We start from the raw sequence: 22,072 nt of genomic DNA, 5'->3' as shown, positions 1-22,072 counted from the left end.
TTTTTAGTATTTTTGTCGTTGTAGGTTAGTCCAGGGTGGCAGTGCGAGAGGGCAGAAGATGTGGTTCTAAAAAGCAGGCTCAGCCTCCCACCCCTTATCCTGCATTCCTTGGACAAGCTCACCGATGGGGCTGGTGAGTTCACCCTCACAGTCACTCCAAAGTTATACTATTTTAGCGGCATGTTTTCGCCTTTGGTTTTGGGCATTTTATTATGCAATATTTCAAAATAGAAAAGTAGAAGTAATAATTTTTCTACCTGTAAGACAATTTGTCAATAATAAACTTTTTTAAAAGTTTAATTTCTTTAAATTTGATTTTGTTTCGCATATATCCATAATGATGTTCCATGTGAGACGCAGACTTAATTTCAGTCGTGCTAATGCTATATTGGTGATCGTGAAAGTGGCTGAATAATTTTTTTGAAAAACTGTCGTATCGCAGTATATAAATGCTTGATAGAAAGACTGTAAATTATATTCGAGATATACTCAACTATCTTATGGTACTTATCATTACGTATAAGGGGAGTACATTTTGTGTTACTTTCTTCGATATCCTTTCATTTGAAATTGGACAACTATTACGTCTATACTAACTATTATTGCCTGTAATGTTTAAATCTAATAATAAAAGTATATGAATACAAAAAAAAAAAAAAAACTGTAATAACTTTGTATGATGTTTCATTTAAAACATCAGTAATACGTAAATACATGCGTATGAAAATACAGTTCATAGTGATCGTTTTATCCGCTCAAATTTTAACTATAAAGGCATGGAATGTATCTTCCAACTGTTCTATCTATGAACTTTTTATGTTGATGTAATAAGAAATCCGTCATTAATAAGATGCTATTGTGTTTGATTTTCTTTTTAAATTAGTTTTGTAAAACATGCCTCAATTCATACAGAAGTAAATTGATCACTAGTAATAGTGTGAAAATGTGTAACATTCACATAAGGAAAGCCTTCGAATGCTTCTTTTTATTTCCTTGTAATTTATTACTTATGTTCCTTCTCCTGAGTTTCTCTTATTAGAAGTTCTGTTGTTACTACTTCCAGAGTTCGATTTACGTTCTAGTCTAATATAATAATTTAAAATAAATACAATGATTCACATTCAAGTAGAAATGCTTTAAAATTATACTGTATGTTCTGAAACACATTAAATCATTAATAATTCCGCAATATAAATTCTCTTATTGTAAGTGCAACAGTAGTCCCAGTAGTCCTTTCCCTATTCTATTAACGTGAAAACAAAATTAACCATCATTTTCTGTTTATTAGTCGTAATAATAATAATAGTCATACATTTATCCCAGCTGTCATCAAGTCGTACGGGGTAGGCCATTTAATGTTCGTCTTGTTTATTCTCAGGGAATTGCATTGAAAAGTAAAGAGAACTTGAATCTTTTAAAGGTGAGTTGTCCTCCGAGAGACCAGTTTCGTTTTGTTGTAGGCAACATGTTACAGAGAGAAAGATAAAATAACAAAATAAAAATATATTATATTGAAAACAGGAATTACATCATTGGAGACAATTTATTACGTTAAACGTAGGAATCATGTGATAGTGCATGCAACAACGTTAGACTGTCGCTGACGCATTTGCTTCGTTCAACCTTGAAATGGATTTTGAAAAAGAAAGAAAAGAAAATAACGACGTAGCAGAATTACTGTAAGTGGTTAAACGTGGTTAGAAAGTTAAGATTGCAAACTGTTTTTCTCGCTGTTGACTTCTGCTTATGACGGAAGTCCTTGCTAATGTTGTATTCAAAATTGCTCCAAGTAGAAAGGAAGAAAAGATCTGAGAAACTTCTGAAGAAGCTAGAAAGAAAGGAAGGGGAGCAACAAAGGAATATTAACAATAGTAGAAGCAGAAATTGTATCGCACACCAAAGGCGAGCAGTTTTTCTTTTTTTCTTTTTAAATCTTAACTTCATTTTATAAGAGACTGCATAGCTCCTCCTTTTAATATGCAACTTAACTCTAAGCGTATCATTATTGCTAAATTGAAAAATGTCGTAGCGTCGGCAGTCAAGAATCACTGCTTAAAACTTAATTATAGAAGTGGCGACTGTAACGTTAGGGCACGTTACTACAACAATAATTAGGCATTTGAATTGGTGATTGCTAAATATACCATGATCATGTTACATTTTATAAATATATAATAAACTATTTAATTAGCTTGACAGTGTCTAGTTTTACTCCAAATTTACCAAATAGCGCAAAATATGTTTAAAAACTCTATTTGGTTTTAGTTACTGAATTACTTTTTAACTTAAGGCACATTTTAGAAGTCTTAATTGATTTTTCTATTGAATTTTTTTAAAAAAAGAAAAAAAAAACTACAAGGAAAATTATATTTTGGAAAGCAATTTTATATATGTATGTGTATGTTAAAGGATCGCAATAAAAATAGTTCCCAAATTGCATATAAGTTTTCTCGTGGTCAGCTGATTAGTGTTCTGGCGTTTGGTGTGGGGGAATTCAGGTTTCATTCCAGCTCAAATCCCTCGTTAAGTTGTAGATATACGCACTTTTCACATAGGTGTTGGAAAAGGATATCACTGTCACAAACCAAACCGATGACCTGTACGTATTATGTACGGAACAACACTAAGAACATGATGCTTTAAATACAACACTAACTATTTATTTCTTGAATGCTTTTTTCTAGCTCATTATGTTCCTAAGAAAATATGTAATGTTATAGTACAAATTCTTACGTAAAATACCATTCAAATTTATTCTGAGTAAAATTATTATTTATCTTACAATTGTATCTTCAGTCTTATTTTTAGTATATTTTCACTAATTTTTAAAAAGAAAAATATAATTATGAAAAGAACTTTGAAACTTTCTTATTCTTCATGTGACAGGCATGTATTGTATAAAATAAAGATTATGAGAATATAGCCTATATTACCAATGAAGCATAATCTTTAAAAAAAGAATCAACAGAAGTATGGCCTTTGTACTACTGGCAAATTACAATCATGGCTTTCAGTATTGGAACGCCACAAGTATCCAAAGTTCAATTAGTAGCATTCCCTCTGGAGTAACAGTAAATTAGAATCGTTATGCTTATCACTATAGGTTTAAGCAAGAAAGTATATACGGATTGGACTTCTTCAATCGGGCAATATAGTGATAATGGGAGACATATTTTCTGTGGCAAATATTTTTAAGAACCTCTTTAGTGTCTCGAGAACACAAGTTCGTAGATGCATTTCCAGTTCGAGCGAAGAATATATTTGGTAATATCGCACACTGAAACTTTCTTGACAAAGGTATGTTACGTTCTTACTGAATTTTTAATACTTATTTTACATAATACCGTTAGTAGTAATAATACTAGTGTTAACAGGAGTTAAAACTGGGATAATTACCAGTGACTTTGTCAATAGGGAGCATGTTAAATTATACCCTCGTTACTGAACAAATGAAAGCAAACTGACTTTCATCTTTATATTTGAGCAAATTTTACTATAACGCGCATTTGAGAGAAATGAAACGTACTGCCATTCGACAATATTTACATATACAAATATATCTAACAACCGTTATAATTAATTACAAAGAGGTAATTTTAAAACTTATCGCTGTAGAATATTTTCATTTGTCGGTCTTCCTCTTAGTAGCATTCAGTTGACCGAAATTTTGAGTCCAATAGGAGGACATTGAAGGGGAAATTGGGAAATGTTATGTACACTAAGAACGAGAAAATTTATCACGTTTTATAAAACATGCTTTGCTCACACCACTACAGTCATTTTAATGAATCAGTATTTTTGATTAAGGAGCGTCTGACGTCATGTTAGATCAAGGGTGAATTTGATGTAAGCAGGATATCATACTCTCTGAGACCTTTGACCTGGAAAACAGTGTCTGTCTACAACAAGAGGAAATCTTTAGTATGTATAAAAATTTAACAACTTATAATAATCTTGCAATATATATAAGTAAATATTTCTCTCTCAACACTAGTATAGCTACTTATGCGTATCTAGCAGTATAATGGACAATACTTTTCCCTACTATTTTACCCAATTTATTCAACCTTAATGTATGGTAAGAACTTCAAGGGAGTTCCTTTTTCATTAAAATGCTGAAGTTACATTGTCGCCTGGAAATTGAATGCATAAGATGTCATGCCACTCTGAAATCTAAATTATAAAACTTTAAATCTGGATAAATAAACGATACGAATACGATAAAGATAACGAATAAAATGCATCTTAGTAAAGTAATTAAACTCATTAATACAGATGTTATCATTGAAATAGTCTATTTGGGTACGCAGACTTGATAGGAAATGCTATAGGACATGTGCCAAAAAGTACAAATATCTTCCTGTCGACATACGAAGAAATTGGTCTGAAAATAACACGAAATATATGGGGATAAGAGATACCGTATTCAGAGAAACAACGACAATAGCAATAGATTCTAGCTTCTGTGTTTGACTTCCTTATGCATCCCAGGATCTACTATTAACATGGACTTCGAACCATTATTGAGGCTTGGATCCAGTGCAGTTTATGGGTGCATAAACCATCGTGCAAGAGCAACCTTCACAGTGTAAGCCGTTTCCCACCACAGTGTCTCGCCTCCAGGAGAGGTAGATTACAGGACCAGGTCACTTGTATCAGTAATAATAATCATAAAATAGGAAAAAACGAATAATTTTACTATTTAGGCTTGGCGATAACGAATAAGATCGAAGTCGGCGAGGAACTAAATAGTGGAAAATTAATTATGCTGCTCGATGGAAAGTTTTTTTTTTCATCGTCCCGATTGATATTGAAGAAAATGAAAAATAAAATATAATAAAACTTTAATTCTGGTCATATTGTAAGTGCATGAAAGTGGATCACTTATTGTCAGAGAACGAAGCGAAACAGATGCACAGTGGCCGCGACTACCAGAAACGTGACCAGAACCCTCTATATCAAAGTTCCTGTTTGGACCCTAAATAATCAGGTTGCTATGTTTACGATAGAACCACCTGTTTTTGAAAGTCAGATGTACATAGAGCTGTCGAAATCTATTTCAATCTAAGCGCCGAAAAAGTCACGCCGATCTTGCTTAGAACGCAAGTAAATGCAGTTTTCAAAAGCGCTCAATTTCTGTGTGTATGTGTGCGCGCCTGTGTGTGTGTTTAATAAAGTAACTTTTTTTGTTTTAATAAAGTCAATGGCTGAAAGTAAGTAAATTTCAATTATGTAAATTAATTCAAATAAAATTGATAGTTATAAAATTATTGAAACATTTATAATATTATTGTTTATCCTTTTAATTTTAAATCGCAAACATCAACATATACAGAAGTCATCTACGAGATCCCACTATCAAACAGTTTTCCCGACCTTTTAAATTGTTCTTCATTTATATAAAACTAAAAAGTGGCTGCTCGCACTTGCTCCATTTTATTTCATCAACATTTTTCTACGACGATACACAAATTTGATTTTGTTAGTTTTCTTTTGTTTGACGTAAATTTAAAAAGTCAATCAAATGTAACAAATTTAACTTGTCATTAATTTATCAAAAATTCAAAATCAATGACCTGGGAAAGCCCTCAATGCCGAATTTTCTTGAAATCGAATTATCTTTAAGACCACCGTATTGGATCCGCCATTTTGTTTTCAAAAAGTAACAGGAAATTCGAAATCAGTAACTCGGAAACGCCCAATATATTTTTTCTTGAGATCAAGTTATTTTTCAACATACATCCTTCATATTGGTTAGGGTACGCCATTTTTTTAAAAAGAATAATACTTTTACATTTAACAGCAATCTCAGAAACCCATATGCACTGAGTTTTATAAAGACTAAATCAGGGGCGTCATTTAGGTGGGGCAGGAGGGGGCAATTGCCCCCCCCCCCCAAGAGTTTGAGGAATACATATACTTTAATAGATTGTCTACTAATATATTAGTACAAAACGTGAAAGTCTTATGTCGGTCGAGCTCTTGCCCCCCTCAAGCAAAGTCTGAAATGACGCCCCTGGACTAAATTACGTTTTTGTCTTTGGGCCACGTGTGTAGGAATTAGGACCACTGAGAGACGCTGAGAATTTTGGAAAACACAAGTTTAAAGTAAAACATTCATTACAGAAAAAAAACAGCTGTATGGGAAAAGTTACGTAATGCGAAATTTTGGAAAATAAAACGATATTGCTGGATGTCAAAAAAGTGGGGGTTACGTAGAAATGAGAGATGACCTTTAAAAATGGGTAACAAGGGTTTTAGCTCCCTTAACTTTGTTGGCACGATAGACACGAGTTTCGTTTCTGTGCGTTTAGTATACAAGGTGGCCCAAAAGTAGGTATACAGCCCTGCATTGATCAAATATAACATTCTAATTTATGAATTTTTTTTGCTTCAACTCTTCCGAGCTTAAGATGTAAGTAAAAGCACATTAAGAACAAATAATAAAGAAACTAAGTCTGCCTTATGGATAATAATAAGAAAGACAATGAGTTGATCAGTACGGTACTGTATATCTACTTTTGAGCCACCTTGTATTTAATGAATTTAAAATTCTCTGAAACGCACTTTACTGTACACAGAGATTGATTTATGTATATTAAGCCCAATTTGAATGTGTCATTTACCTGGGGAATGCCGTGTTTCCACCATCGGTTGTGTTCGATTTGCAGGCTACCTCTACTGACTAATGCCCGGCATCAGTTTCTATTGCAGGAGACTGCGTTGCAGCTGGACCATGAATATTACATCCCACTCCTTTACAAACCTTCCACAGGCCGGAGACAGTGCGGACTCGACTGTGGGGCAGGCGTCGCTTGAAGAGTTTGAAAGCACAATAGTCAATTTGGCTGGCATGTTGCCTCTTTAGAGGGATGCCAGAGAAGGGAATTGCAGAAATTTCAGTTTCCTGTTCAATACGGTGATATAATTCCTATAGTTCCTTTTCTCGCTCAGCCACATGACTTGGTTTCAGGCAATCTACACTGCTCTAGCGAACGACCGTGGGTCGTAAATTCCTGTGAATGGCGCGATTGATTTTCATCTGTGATGTGCGACATTTTCTGGCCATCGCACGCTGTGTGTGGGATTTTCGAAGGTCACAATAGGGGCGGGGTCCTCCTTACAGGAGGCCAGTTTCTAGCTGATCGCGTCAGTGTGGTGGGCCCATGACTCTGTGCTGCATATTTCTGTAATACAGTTCACAGTGGCACGACCTACACGAAAATTTATGCCCTTGGCACATTAATACAATACGCAAATTTATCATCTAAAAGGGGCACAATTAACCCCTCCGAGAGTCTATTCAATTTCTGCGGTATCAGACTGCGTTCGATCACACAACTCTGCAGAGTGACTAACGATATACCTTTGCTTGCGTTGTGGCAATCTTACGACAATGGGTTGCGCATGGGCGGTATAGTTGCACATTGACTTCGGATCAATATAAACTGAATCAATCTCTATATAATAGGGTGGTCAAATTCAAATGTCCACTGACGTTTGAAGGGAAACTCCTCTTAGCACGGGATGGACAAGTTCACGCGTCTAACCTCAGTACTCAGTACATGCTCAGCGAACAGACTGGAGTATCTAGTCAGCAAGCAGTGCGTTGTTGATCAGAGTCATATGAAAGTGCACCGTAGAAACACAATTGCGAGTAATTGTTCGTTTCGAATTCAAACTGGGATGTTCTGCACAGCAACCCACGAGAACATTAACAATGCATTTGGGCCAAGAGTTGTCAATGAATATATCGTTCGCTGTTGATTTGTGAAATTTTGTTCCGATGATACAGCATTGCAAAATGGGACCCGTAGTCACCGACTAACATCATGTTCGTATTAACTCATCAGGAATACCGTGAAAGCGGACTCTCGGAAAAACATTCATGCCATTACAGACAAATTGAACACACACTATACACTGTCGTTCAGTGACTGTACAATCGGCAATGTGAAAAAGTTGCACTCGTGGATGCCACGTGAGTTGACACCGCCTAACAAGAGTCGCTGTCTGGAAGTGTGAAACTCTGAGTATAAGAAATAATTGAGAAAGTTTCCTGCATTAAATTGTCAATTTTGGTGGGAAATGGGTCCGCTATGACAATTGTAAATCGTCATGACAGCGGTTGGATGGTAATTAACGTCCAGGGCAATTTCCTCAACCAGCTCTCCACCTATAGAAGATGTTCGTATTGAGGTCTGCGGAGAGTAATCCATAATGCCTTTCTCAGGCGAGGTGAAACCATCAATTGAATCGTTACGTTTGAACTACACGAAATGCACTTCAAACCTTTTCGCAAATATCCATTAATGGTCAAATGGCGTCATCACATTGGGCGGCAATGCTCGCCACACGCCTGTTTGCGCGTAAAGGATGGTGAACGCTCTCCATGAGTTGCAATGCGAAACCCTCATTCACTTTATTTCCCCGAAATCTCTTCTACTGATTGCCTTTTCCTGCATCTCCGTCACAGCTTGGAGAACCTTCCTTGACAATTGGGTAGTGCAACATGCGGTTGAGGACTACAGGCGTCTTCTGCCACGGATTCCAATCTTTGGCTGAGCGATGACTTGCAGACGACGACTATTTTGATTAATTAGACATTTTAGTTTCCTGTGGAAATCATGTGCCTGGGGCGGGCATCTCATTCTCATCAACCTAGTACATGTTACTTCAGTCAGCTTTGAGAGAGCGCACACATTTATGACGTGCAGAAGTCTTTGAAGCATTCCTCATTTTTTGTTTGTAACCTGTGCACACCTAGGTAGATCAAAAATAAATTCATTGATTTACTGTTAATAGTATTTCATTTCTCTGTTCTCTAAAGTACGTTGATTTGGATAAATTATTCCTAGTTGTCCTATCACCTTTTAATATTTTATATGGGCCATAATGTTGATATATCAACACCAAGACCATGAATGACGAGACTTTGTATTAACTGGGATTTGAAACTCTACTCTTTTATGTCCAAAGTATTATAGTGCAAGTAGGTTTGAACCTGTGCGCACCAAGAACGGACGCTATATCCGTGACTTCAGGAGGGCAACGTACAGAGTATAGACAATGTGCATTATGTGATCAGAAGTTATGCTTTCACATTTACGCCAAAGCTTTTTTTCCCCTAGCTACAACAATGATCACCGCGGAATAAGCCCTCCCCGCTCATTTAGTGTGTAGCACGTGCGCCTTTGGTGCACATAGTTCCTGATTCGATTTCTGGTGGGACAGCCTTCAAATTCAAATGTATTACAGTGATTAGAATTTCACCTTAAACTGTATCATTGTGTAGATTGTGCTTCAAGAACCATGAATTATACTTAACTAGGGAAATTTCATATCGGAGATATGTACACTAGAAAATTTACCTTATTATGTGGTTAGATAAAATTTGTGGATGCATTTAAATAGACGGAATTCTAAGCAGTTAGTATTTATTCACCTAATGTTACTTCAATATATATATACAGGGTGTTTCTAAACAACACCGACAACGTTTGGGACGTGATTCCTGACACCAAGATAAGACAAAAAGTATAGAACAACTTTTGTGCACAAATGCTTCTTTTCGGAGTTATAGGCTGCCGAAAACATGAAAAAAAAAATGATCTTTAAAAGTCCATAGCTCCAAAATCATTGTACCTGCCGCAGTCGGGTCAAGACTTCACTTACGAACTAGTATGTGCTCTATCCAAATATCCATGTTTCAGAATCCTGCGGTGATTCCGCAACAATTTTCATAGAGGTAGTTGGCGAGTACTTAAAATTATATGCCTATAGCCAAACTCCCTCTATAAAAATTCTTGCGTGAGTACCTTAGGATTCTGAAACATGAATTTTTGGATAGGGCACATATTAGTTCCTAAGTGAAGTCTTGACCCGACTGCGGTAGATCCCATAGTTTTAGAGCTATGGATCTTTCAAGTTCGTTTTCTTTATTATTATTTCGGTAGCCTATAACTCCGAAGGGAAGCATTTGTGCACCGAAGTTGGACTGTACTTTTCGTCTTATCTCGGTGTCAGGAATCACGTCCCAAACGTTGTCGGTGTTGTTTTGAAACACCCTGTATATATATTTACAGGTCATGAAATATACTATACAATTTTAATTAACAAAATATATACTGGTACAACTTTAATTAACAAAATATGTTTGGAACGGAGCGTCCTTTCTAAATAGAATAGTTGGAATGAATAGTGCCATGTCGATCTTTACGCGATGGCCCCGCGTAGCGTAGTCGCTAACGCTCTCGCCTTTGCTGCGAGCGGTCCCGGGTTGGATTCCCGGTGGGGACACTCGGTCGAAAAAGTGTAACCGCTTTTTTCAGGCAAAACATTCTGAATGAGATTTTCCTAGGATTTTCTCATTCACACCAGGCAAATGCCGAGATGGTACCTAATACAGTAGTCCCAAGCCCCCTCCTTCCTTTCCCATTCATTTCCTCCCCGATTCCCCGGACCGTGTGTTCAACGAGGGACGTCATTCTTCACACGTGACGGGCTAACATGGCCTTAGCTGCAGAAAACTCAGAACTTTAATTCGTAATCCTAATCGATGTTTACGCGAAGACCTTATACAGATCCTCAGTAAGGACATGTAACACATTGTGATGGAATTCGAATATACAGCTTAACGAATAAGAAATTTATGCAGTATACAAATGGAATGAATGAATGAGAGTGCAAATAAGAAACATGAAGAATTCTGTTGGCCACAATGGTTCAGTGGCATAGTGATCAGGAGGTATAAATTAACTTCATTCGTTAAAAGAGGGCCACGAGTAGTTTGATCACAATTAATCTTGAGTACTTGAATTTTCAAAAGAAGTTCTGCAGGTGGTTCTCGTGTTTCTTTCCATTTTATTATTCCACAAATAGTTTCATTATAATTATTGCTCATTTACATTTTTCGGTGTCTTTTATTTTAATCCCCTGGCTAAGGGCGTAAAGTGTAAAGTAAAAATACTAAGGTATGATAACATTATATTAAAATCAGTAACGGCTGTTGAAAGAGGTTGCGTCAGCTTCATACAGCTACAGAAAGTTGTATACATTAATTAGTACATTAGATAAACCTTCTCTTTTTAGAGTGTATCGATTTCTTTCAAAATCCATCACTGACTAACATTGAGTTCGTTTCGCTTGAACAAACATTAGACTGATTTTTTTTAAGTACTAAGAGTTGAACAGAGATGACAGGTAAAAGAGAGAGTAGAAGATATAATATGCAGTTGATGTGTATTTCCTTCTGTGATGATCCAATTAAAAATTTTGCATAGAAATCAGTATGCGAAGTAGAAGCGAGTAAAGGTGTTTATTCTGTAAGAGATCTAGAGAAATGTCTGCACTAAATGCAGTTTTAAAGCTCTTTAGAGATCTTGGAGGGAAAAAGGGAAAAAGAGAGAGAAAGAAATGAAAAGAAAATATTTACTTGGATCAAAATATTTCTCTCTCTCTCTCTCTCTCACACACACACACACACACAGTATATATATATATATATATATATATATATATATATATATATATATAATATATAAACGCTATGTGTGGTGTCTGTGTGAAGAAATTTTAAATTGCCGCGTTTTCATATTTTCTGTGAGGATCCCACCGCGAAACAAGGAGAACATCTCCCAACCTCTTCCGCAGTCTTTAGCTTGTTAAGTGCATAATTGGATGTAAGCGGAACAACTCTCTCAATCTCTCTGTCTCTCTCGTGTTTCCCTAAATCTCTAAAATCCTACTCCCAGCCCCTTAGGCGAGTTTACGTAGCTGGTGCTCCCGGTTAAAAATCAATATCGTCGTCGTATGTTTTGCTAGCCGCAGTCAAATCCCCCGTTCCCTTCAGGGATGCAGCACCAGTGGGAGGTTTCTGACCAGGAAGTACGGGAAGTTTTTGTCACCCCCTTCTGTCCTTATATTGAGTCCTCTGTTTTATCTTCGGAATCAGTAACTGTGGTGCTTCAAATTTTATACTACGGCCATCGGGAAGTTCTTATTCCTCGTGAGATAATGTAAATGGATGGGAGTAACAAGCTTAGGAGTACTTGATTGCGAGTGTAGCTTTATAGTTTAATTATGTTTTTGGATTGTAAGAGGTAGAAAAGTTATTTATTTCGTTTGAAATGAGATGTTTTTGTGGTTGAGAAAAGGAAAAGTACTGTTCTTCGCAGAATTTGCCTTTTCTGTCTTTCTTTTTCTTTTTCCGGGCTATAACATCTACAACTTTAATTAATATGTTGGGCGTGTTGTTAACTTTGTGGAATCTAGTAAATATATGCGCTCTATATTACAAAATTATTTATTTTGATCAATATTCCATAGTATTAAACTGCTCAGTACAAATACTAACTTGTAAAAGTGTTAGTGTGCAACCAAGGAATTTCAACAAATGGATTGGAATATTGCACAAAATAAAGTATTTTAGAGCACAAAACTGCTTTTTTTGTTTTTTTTTTTCTTTGCAAGGGTTAGGAAGAAAATCAACATGACTAGCTTTAGATTTAGACATGTCGTTAGAGATCTTCTGTAAATATTCCAACCGAAGACAATTCTGATTCGTTTATTCAATATATATATATATATATATATATATATATATATATATATATATATATATATATATATATATATATATATATATAGGGGCTGGGTTGGCTAGTTTATTTCCCCCATGGGTTGGTGTATATTAAAATTGGAAATCAGGGAACTGCAGTGAAGGAACACTTGATAATTAAAGCAACGGTTTCTCATATACTATAAGGTACTTTCGTTAGATATTCATTTGTAACTTACACGACAATTAACTTTTTTAGAAAGATATTTTTCCTCCGTCCCCCAAAAATGTGAAGGAATACAATACCCTCCTACCTTTTCCGTAGAATTACTTCGAAGAGTTCAAACACCAAGTGGCAACTTTGAGTTCTGTATGAAAAATTAACAAGCAACAAAATATTAAATAATAAGTAGTAGCAGTGTGACGTGTACACTACGAGATGAAATTTGGTATATATGGCGCAACATTTTCTCAATTATTATTTAAACCAGAACTGGTAATATATTTCTACAAGCTCCAGTTTTAATAGAGAGATTACAGTTGAGATGCAGTAGGTTCTTAGGACGCTTGCTTGTTGAAAACCACTTCTCCCCATCTATCATACTACCGTTTTTACTCTATAGCGATCAACGTTACAACCAGATCTAGCTGATATCTGCCACTTCCGATTTTAGTAGAGAGATTAGACTGGAGATGTAATATGTTGTTGGGACGCTTAATTGATTGGAGAGAACCGTTTCTTGTTCTCTATTGCTGTTTTTCTATGCCGATCAATGTTAAAACTGGAAGTTGTTTATTTCTGCCACTTCCAGTTTGAGTAGGGAATTAGGAGAAGATAGTACCCATTCTTAGAACACTAAATCGATTGCTGAAAAGCAGCGTCTCCTTATGTCTTATCGTTTTTGCTTTGTGTGGAGCAGTATTGACACCGGAAGTTGTAGTTGATTTCTAACACTTCTTTTTTTTAGTAGAGTGTTAAGGATGAAAGCGAAGTGTATACTTGAAGCGCTTAGTCAACTGCAGGGAACCACTTCTTACTACTATTACCGTTTTCATCTATAATGATCAACGTAATAACCGGAAATGATTGATTTCTACTACTTTCGGTTTGCATATAATCGTCATCAACGAACTCAACTGCTATCTTTGGACCCTTTACATCCTGGGTAAAATTCATAGTGATCAATCAAGTAATTCTTGGGATCCTTATTTGTCTCCCGGACGGGAGGGCAGACACATGGACGGGATAAATATATGCAAACCAAACTCCCTATAATAATAATAATAATAATAATAATAATAATAATAATAATAATAATAATAATAATAATAAACATGCTGAAATAATTGTTCATGATCAAGGAAATACTAAGAATTAATATGCCTCCCGATTGAAGGCACTCTGATCTATACAGCATCTAGGAATACCGTATAATTGATAAATTTGTTATTTTCAAATCAGTTGTAAAATTAGTGTATAAACTAGTCGTCCTGAATATTGCAGAAACGAACGGTGTATCTGTTAAGTGTTCAGCACTCTGCATTTAGTGTTCATAAATATATACCCTAAGGTAGACTACGTCCGACATTTGGAACTGGGCATAGGTCCATACTTTCTAGATTTGGGCACAGCCTTCGGTGGTGTAGTCAACAATACTCTTCGTCTGCCTTTGTACTCCATGATTCATCTCAGGATTGAACCAAGGGTAGAAACCGAAAAACATTTCCTGCCCCCACTGGGGATCGAACCCAGGCCTCTTGAGTTTGTAGATAGGCGCCTTGACAACTACGCCATCGTATTTCTGCATCTCTCTCTTTCTCTCTTATACTGGTATGTAAGCCTATATTTCCAATTTCAGCTTCATAGAACACACGCAAAGTTTTATCACAACCAATTTTCTCGACCAATAGTAATGGGAACGCGGTGGCTCAGTGGTAGAGCGTTCACCTCCGGTGCTTGGGGTCCCTGGTTCGATTCCAGCTCGCGCCGTGTGGACTTTGTGGTGGACAAACACCGTGCTCGTGGGTTTTCTCGGGGTTCTCCCGTTTCCTCCCACTTTCTTCATTCCACCGTTTCACTCATTTCTCATTATCACCGTCTCCTTTAGCCTAACCGGCATAACCGTGGGGCGTTAAACTTAAAGATTTCATTTCATTTTTCGACCAATAGTAAATAAAATTTCAAGATTGAAGAGGAATTTGTCCTTTTGTTCTTGATGGATTTCTACGTAAGATAGTTGGCATGATTCTTAAAGAGAACACACTATGTAATTTTGCCAAATTTGATTGAATTAAATAATTCTTTTTGGACATACATACAGCAATATACGCCTGCAAATGCATTTTTGTCCTGTATATTGAATAAATCTAGAATAATATTGAAATTTGTGACATATTATGTTTGTTTCATATCATTAGCCGATAGCATAATCTATTGAATTAACCGTTGCTTAACTGTTCATTCGCACAACAAATATTTAACACTGTATAAAGCACCCACCCGCCGTATAGAATAATTCACTAGGGCATTTCTCTTGTGTTCTGGACAAATACATACATCATTATTTTTTGAGAAGTAATTTGAATGTGTTTTGGTAATCCAAAACTGAACTTTGAAGGTAAGTATTGTATAGAAAAAGATGGAGAGTTATTCTTTTTAATCTTGATGAATGAGTAGAATTTGTTGATGTACATTTCTTTCAAAATATATTGGTTCGTTAGTTTAGAGTTCCGCTTCTCACATAGCGTTTTCATCTGCAGGAGACGTGGACTACAGCCATAAGTGGGATCCGAATACCGTAAGCTCTCACCTGAAATCGAAAACATGCTCGTTAACCCTTTCACAGAGGAAGTCGACTTTTGTCGAAAGAAACAAAATTTCCTTAAAATGCGAATGTCGACTATAGTCGACGTGTTAAAATTTGTTTGTCCGTATCTTGGCTTTGTCGAGAGTAGTCGCCAAAGTTGTACCGTTTAATTTTTGTTTGTGTTCTATTGTTTTCGATAAACAATAGAAATCTCACAGAAAACCTTTGGCGACTACAATCGACAAAACCAAGATACAGACAAATTTTAACACGTCGACTATAATCGACATTCGCAGGTTAGGGAAATTTTTGTCCGTCGCCTTCCACAGTGAAAGGATTAACTATGTAGCTACGAGGGAGTTCTTTTTCAGGCATATAAAACTTCTAATTTCTGACAGTAGATGGAAAAGCGTTTTTTTTTAATGCAGGAAGAACGTACTGGATTACTAAAAAGATACTCGTAATTGTTGGGTTCTATTTATATTCGATTTTTTTTTTAAATCCAAGTAATGTAGAACATTATGTGGAATAGTATTAGATCTCACGGACTTTAGAATTCATTGGGAGCACCCATTTTCAGATTTTTTTTACTTCCATTCATCTATGTTTATTGTAAATGTAGCAAGGCTGCGTCCATATTATGTTGGTGTTGTATTCACCATAAATAATCTCTATAAAATCTACTTTCGACATCAGTTGAAGAGTACGTTCAAACGTAGTTTTATAGTGTACATGTTTTTATGGAACGAGATATAGATTTGAAGATAAGAGTGATAGTGCTTTATTAACTCAGTAAAAAGTTCGAAATTCGATTCATGGTATCATAACAACGAGAATGAATATGAAAAAAAAACTTACAGTAGGAGTTAAAATTCAAATTTAGTAAATACAGATTAGGTATCCAGAACGTATTGCTGGATATAGTCCATAAAATACCACTGTATTGGAGGAGATAGTAGAAACATGCTTAAAACATATAGTACATATTTATAGGGAAAATACAGTTTTCATTGCAGTCGTGCTTCCTGAAAGTAAAAATTTGTTAATATTTTTTTCGTCACTTTTCCACACGTGACTACACGATCTTCTGCTTTATGTAGTGTAGATCCCGAAGTATTACTTTGCGAGTTTGTTTCGTACGTTTTATTTTATTTTTGTTTCGTGGTAACATTGTTTGGAGGAAAAAGGAAACTCGATATATAAACCAAATACTTGTACTAAACTTTTTTGGGCTTGAAAGAGGAATGTTTGTTCCATTTAGAATATTTGTAGGAATTTCGTCTGAAATGAATAGCTTCTTTTCTGTGCTTCGCTTTACGAATTTATTGCTGCTTCTTTCCTTCGGGCTGTAGTGAGTGATGGAGCCATTCAGAAGAATCTATATCGCTCGTTCTATTTTTTTTTCTTGTTGCTACCGTGCTCTTTCGGTAGTCTTGTCGATTAAGGAAGAAGAATAATATAGATACATAAAAAAGAACATGTATACAAAAGTTATGTTTCTGTTTGTGTGCTAAGTTAGTTTTCTGTGACTAAGAAAGTTGACACATATGCAAAGCTGACTCTATACTTTGCGTATTTTTATTTTTATTTGCTGAAGATTATTTATGGCTCTGCAGTGATTGCATAGTAGGTTGCCTTTGTATTCATCTGATAATCCTTTAAAACTATAGGGGAATAACAGAGTGTTTCTTTTATCTCTCTTCTTTTTCTCTCCTTTGCGAGTGTAATATGATTCGAGAAAATGTAGTCTGCCATAATTTAGACTTGGAAACTAGGTCGAACATAGGAGCGATATTCATGTGTTACTGGTTGGGTCCTCTTAGTCATTAAAGAAGAATTTTGCAGCAGTGTGGTTCTTTTCATTGTACCCAGATCCCACACTTCTAGCTTAGTAGTATTTTATTTTGCTGTACTAGCAGTCTTGTTGATTCAAATAAATTGTGTAATATATTATCTTAATGTGTTCTCCAGAAATACGCACTATTTTCATGAGTTTCATATTCTCCGTAAGCTTTAGCGATTTTTGATTTCAAGTGGTTGCACAGTTCCAAAATTAAAACTGCTGACGGGCAATGGAACAGTTTTGTAATACATCTTATTTTGAAATAGTTGGAGAGAATAAAGTAGGAGATGATAGTTTATATATATATATATATATATATATATATATATATATATATATATATATATAGGTTTTTAGCAGGTAATTTTCTAATTGGGGAGAGGGAATTCATTACCATGTAAGCACTCGTTCAAAAATACAAGTTTCAAGAAAAAGGAAAATAATCTGTTGAACATTTACATTTTCTAAAATAGTAAATTAAATTCTCATTTAATTGCAATTCAGTGGTTTTGTATCTCTGAAAAGAAATATATGTCGACTTTAGTGGCGTATCTAGGATTTTGTTTCGTGGGAGGGGCTATGCACAACACGTGAATAAGCACTTATATTTTTCCTTTTGGGTGCAGACAAATTTTAATAAAGTTCGTTTTCCTTGCTTTAATATTTGTATAATGACACTTCCAGGTATGATGAAAACATTGCGTGAGAATGGGAAGGGAGCAAAAATTTAGCAGTGAATCTAATCTTTTATTCTATTGATAAAAATAAAAGGAAGCATCCCCTTGGCCTACCTAATTTCCCCGGCTACTTATTCCCTTCTCTTGATTTGCTTTAATTCAAACATTTACCTTTCTTTATAACTAAACGATGTAAATATTCATTTGCTATAATAACTAAAGTCTCGTTATGTTGATATCCGTGGAAGTTAGTGTGGAACACCAGTTTCGCTTGTCAGCTCTTCTTAGTTTTGGTGTTCCTGACGACGGCCGACTTGAATCTTAACTAATAGCGGTCGAAAGTGTGATAGGAGAAACGAAAGAAAGTAACAACTAAGAAAAGGAGACAGAAAAGTAGAATGGACGAAAGAAAAGAAAAAGAACCCAGTTCTTACATGGAATGACATTTGACAAACACAGTATTATTTCTAAACAAAGAGCATAAGAAAATGGAAATTCAAAGAAATTCTTAGAAATGGTAAGAATAATTATTGTTGTACGTAAAATGCGAAAATCTAACAAATTTTCTGGGGGTTTGAGCTTGATAACCCTCCCCTAAATACGCAACTGGACCACCTGTTGAATTTTTATTTTTAGCACAAGTAATTGTTCAGTTATTTATAATGTTAAAACTTTGCTATGCGTAGCCCCACTCTTCTGTATATTTAAGAAAGTCGAATATCTTAAAGACAATAGCGAATATCAGAAATTTAGAAACTTAACCAGGTAGTATCTACAAAATGGTATTAAATAAACAAATAACCATTTCCAAATCTTATTTTAAGACCAAAAACTTGGAAGAGCAATTGATAACATAGTAATTTTTGGGTACGGAAGCTTATATTCCCTACGAAGTGTTTTGAAAACAATTATATTAGTTGGTGTAATAACATTTTATACGTAGATATTCTCTAGCTTACTTTATTTATTTATTTATTTATTTATTTATTTTAATGTCCTTTGTTACTTTTCTTATTCAGTAAAATTTAAATAGGATGATCTTAGCGAGAAGCCTTTACATCACTCTGTTGGTTGAGTGTGTAATCGTTATTACACTTAGACTATACAGGGTCCAAGTCCGGTTCATGTTGTACATTCTCACTGGAATCATACTCAGGCTTCACAGACATATCAAAATGGTATTTCTGCTGAGATCCAAATTACTTATTCGTTTACTTTCCATATACATTAATCGAGAAACAAAGCGAACTTGGGATCAATACCATAAATAAAATAAATGACTAGGTTATTGTTACAACGTAAAATGTAACATGTAATGAAGTATAAATAACTTACACATAACGTTTCATTTAGGCTATAAAAGTGTCAGTACGTAATTTGTGTACTAATTTGGTAAGCCTTTAATGATATGCTTCTTGGTTTAGGTAAATTGCATACGAGCCGGGACTGTGATTTAAAAAAAAAAAAAAGTAGTCATCTTGGGCAACTGTACACTTTTGTCAGTGTTACTAAAGCTTCTAGATGTACAGTATAATTTGCACCACCACCACCCCTTCCGTAATGTATCCTGCGATACTGCATTCACCTCATTTTCTGACGCAAAATTACGTTCCTTGAAATGTTGTTTCCTCCGAGGAAAAAGCTAGAAATCGAAGAGTTTAAGTCGAGTGCATATGCGGGACGTTGAAGAACAGACATTGCATTTTGAGTAGAAACTGCAACGAACAGGGACCGGTTGAGAAGCGCAGTATCTTGGAACTACATTGTTCACTTCACCATACTTCAGACCGAAGTTTCTGTTCCTTATGTTGTTGGTTTAAGTTTTCGTTGCAATTTGCATTCATGAATATACGTATGTCCTTTGTATTATTCTTAATAAATTGTTCCATGTACAAATTTGGTATGAAGAACCGTCGATCTGCACATGCTTAATGTGTCCCTCTCTACACCTACCAAAACATGGCAACCTTAGTTTCACCAGGGCTACACATTCGCCAAATTTATGGATTTACCTCAAACCCCACTCTACTAAGGTTTAGAAAGATGAACGACTTCTGCCAGAAATGTTTAATTCCTCCAAATTTTAAGATCTATATTTCATTGAAATCCGATAGCTGAATTGTATTTGGTGTATTGATAATAATAATGTTATTTTCAACTGATAACTATAACTTATAAAACAGTCTTTTCCTAGGGTATTATCAGTAATAAAGAGTTGACACGGAAGATCTTACAGTTAGGAATTAGACAATTTTTTGGACCGTTATAATTGCTAGTGGTAATAGTGAAAATCTTCACTAGGACGGACATACATCACTAAAGGTTAGAAGAGTTGAAGAGAGTAAAATTGCCATATCTTGTACAAATTTTGTTCTTGCAGGATTTGTAAGTTTAGTTAGTTTACGATAGTAAACACTGCAGTAATAAATCATCTTCGTTTAGTAAATCAAGAAAACACACACATATATATAATATGGTGCTGCATTTTAGAATAAATTGGTTTCGCGTTTTTGGTGACTAAATGACTTTTGTGGCTAATATATATATATATTGCATCGTGCGGTTTGACAAGATTTCATGATATTTGGTTTTTCTGCTGTGTTATCGTTTTAGGACGCCACAAATTCCCTTAAACAAGAAGCTCGGAGAATGCTTTTGCAATGTTTTTCATTTTCCACCCTTTACGTTTTGAGTTCATATATATGCAAATATTATCTAACGATTTAGTCTGTGTCCAAGAGAAAACCAACATTACACAGATTAAATTTTAGTTGGAAGAAGAATCCCATATTTTCTCATCTTTAGTGTTAGTGTCTACTTCGATTCCGATATTGTGTTGCTAAAGATTAGCATCCTTTTCAATTACAGACTCGGGGGAAAATGAGAACTGAAGAGAAAGAAAGTGTGACCGCTGCATTGAATGTTGCGCGTCTTGCTTCGAAACAGGGCGAGTAATATTTTAATCATATGCCTCCGATACTGACGTGAAGTTTAATTTAAATGCTAATTTCATATGGATCAAACTTGAACTGTCCGAGTTGTTTTGAAGATCAAGAATTTCAATGTGCAACTTCTATTTTGGTGAGCTTATTCATTGGCATCAATGACGCCGATCCCGGGGAACCGAGGGGGCCCGGGCCCCCCGAAGCTCATGTGGGCCCTCCTATTGTATTTTTGGATATACAATATTTGGCATAATTTGAGTGCAATTTGTCTTAAAATCTGCATATATATACCTTCTGCATCTGAATGCCCCCCTTCCCAAATTTACAGAGAAATTGGCGCCTTTGATTGGCATGGTTGGTTATAGTACCGTCCACGGTTACTAATGCTTTATTTGTGTTCTACCTGCTCCTAGTGAATATTGTAAATTTGAAATAAATATGATGTCTGTTTGTGTAATTGTTTACTTGGCAATTTTAGTTATTAGTGTAATACCATGGATATCCAAACTTATTTGAGTTGTGTATTACTACTAACATTAGTTGTGTTTTATTCTCAGTGTACAATATATGCAATATAATTTTAGCTGCAAAACGTGAAATGAAGCAAAATTTATGCTACTATGCATACGATGTGTAACTGTTTAATAATTATTATCCCACTTTTCACTCTAGAGCTACATTATATCAGATAAAATGGTAATGAAACAATTAATTATAACTCGTTCAGCCTTGAGGATGAAATCTGAGAATTTTGAGCCTGTCAGTCAAGAAAGAAGAAATCATAATTTTTATGTATTTGTTTCACTACGTTTTTTCTTCCTTCTTTTCTTTGTCGTTTAGTCAATAATAGAAGCATCAATGTACGTGTTTGGAATATTTATTGTTATAGTTCTGCTGCCAGTAAGATGTTAAAAAATAGGTCCCTGTAACATTATTTTTTGTTTTGTTTATATTTCATTTTAGCCCTCGAAACTTGCATACGATGGTTTACTAACACACACCCACCTACACTCAATTTATATATATATATATATATATATATATATATATATATATATATATATATATATATATATATATCTTCCGAACTGGATTTAGGTTTGGCGGGGACCAAAGCTATTGAAGGTACCGTAATGGAGACCTTTATGTGTCCAGATGAACAGAGGCGTCCTATATACAGAAATGAAGAAATTAGTGATATTTTAAAAAATAAGCTAGCAAAAAGGAGTCCATTACTTACA

At 35.2% G+C, this 22,072-nt stretch overlaps 1 protein-coding gene across 3 annotated transcripts in view; it reads left to right on the top strand.

Annotated features, from left to right (window-relative positions):
• Positions 1–22,072, top strand: part of NfI (Nuclear factor I) — a 784,932-nt gene that overhangs the window by 111,510 nt on the left and 651,350 nt on the right. Inside the window, exon 2 of one of the 3 annotated variants that reach the window (XM_081762574.1) lies at positions 25–133. The exons of 1 other annotated variant lie outside the window; for it this stretch is intronic. In XM_081762574.1, coding sequence (XP_081618700.1) covers positions 125–133 — 9 coding nt within the window. In that variant the 5' untranslated portion in view covers positions 25–124. Of the gene's footprint in view, positions 1–24; positions 134–3,056; positions 3,298–22,072 lie in introns of those variants that run through there. One more of the 3 variants, XM_081762571.1, reaches the window with a different exon arrangement.

This window comes from Thermobia domestica, chromosome 6 (assembly GCF_964235325.1).
Source record: "Thermobia domestica chromosome 6, izTheDome1.hap1.1, whole genome shotgun sequence".
In the NCBI taxonomy this organism is placed as follows: Eukaryota; Metazoa; Arthropoda; class Insecta; order Zygentoma; family Lepismatidae; genus Thermobia; species Thermobia domestica.
Note: the sequence above shows the minus strand (reverse complement) of the source record. Positions and strands in the feature narration are given on the sequence as shown.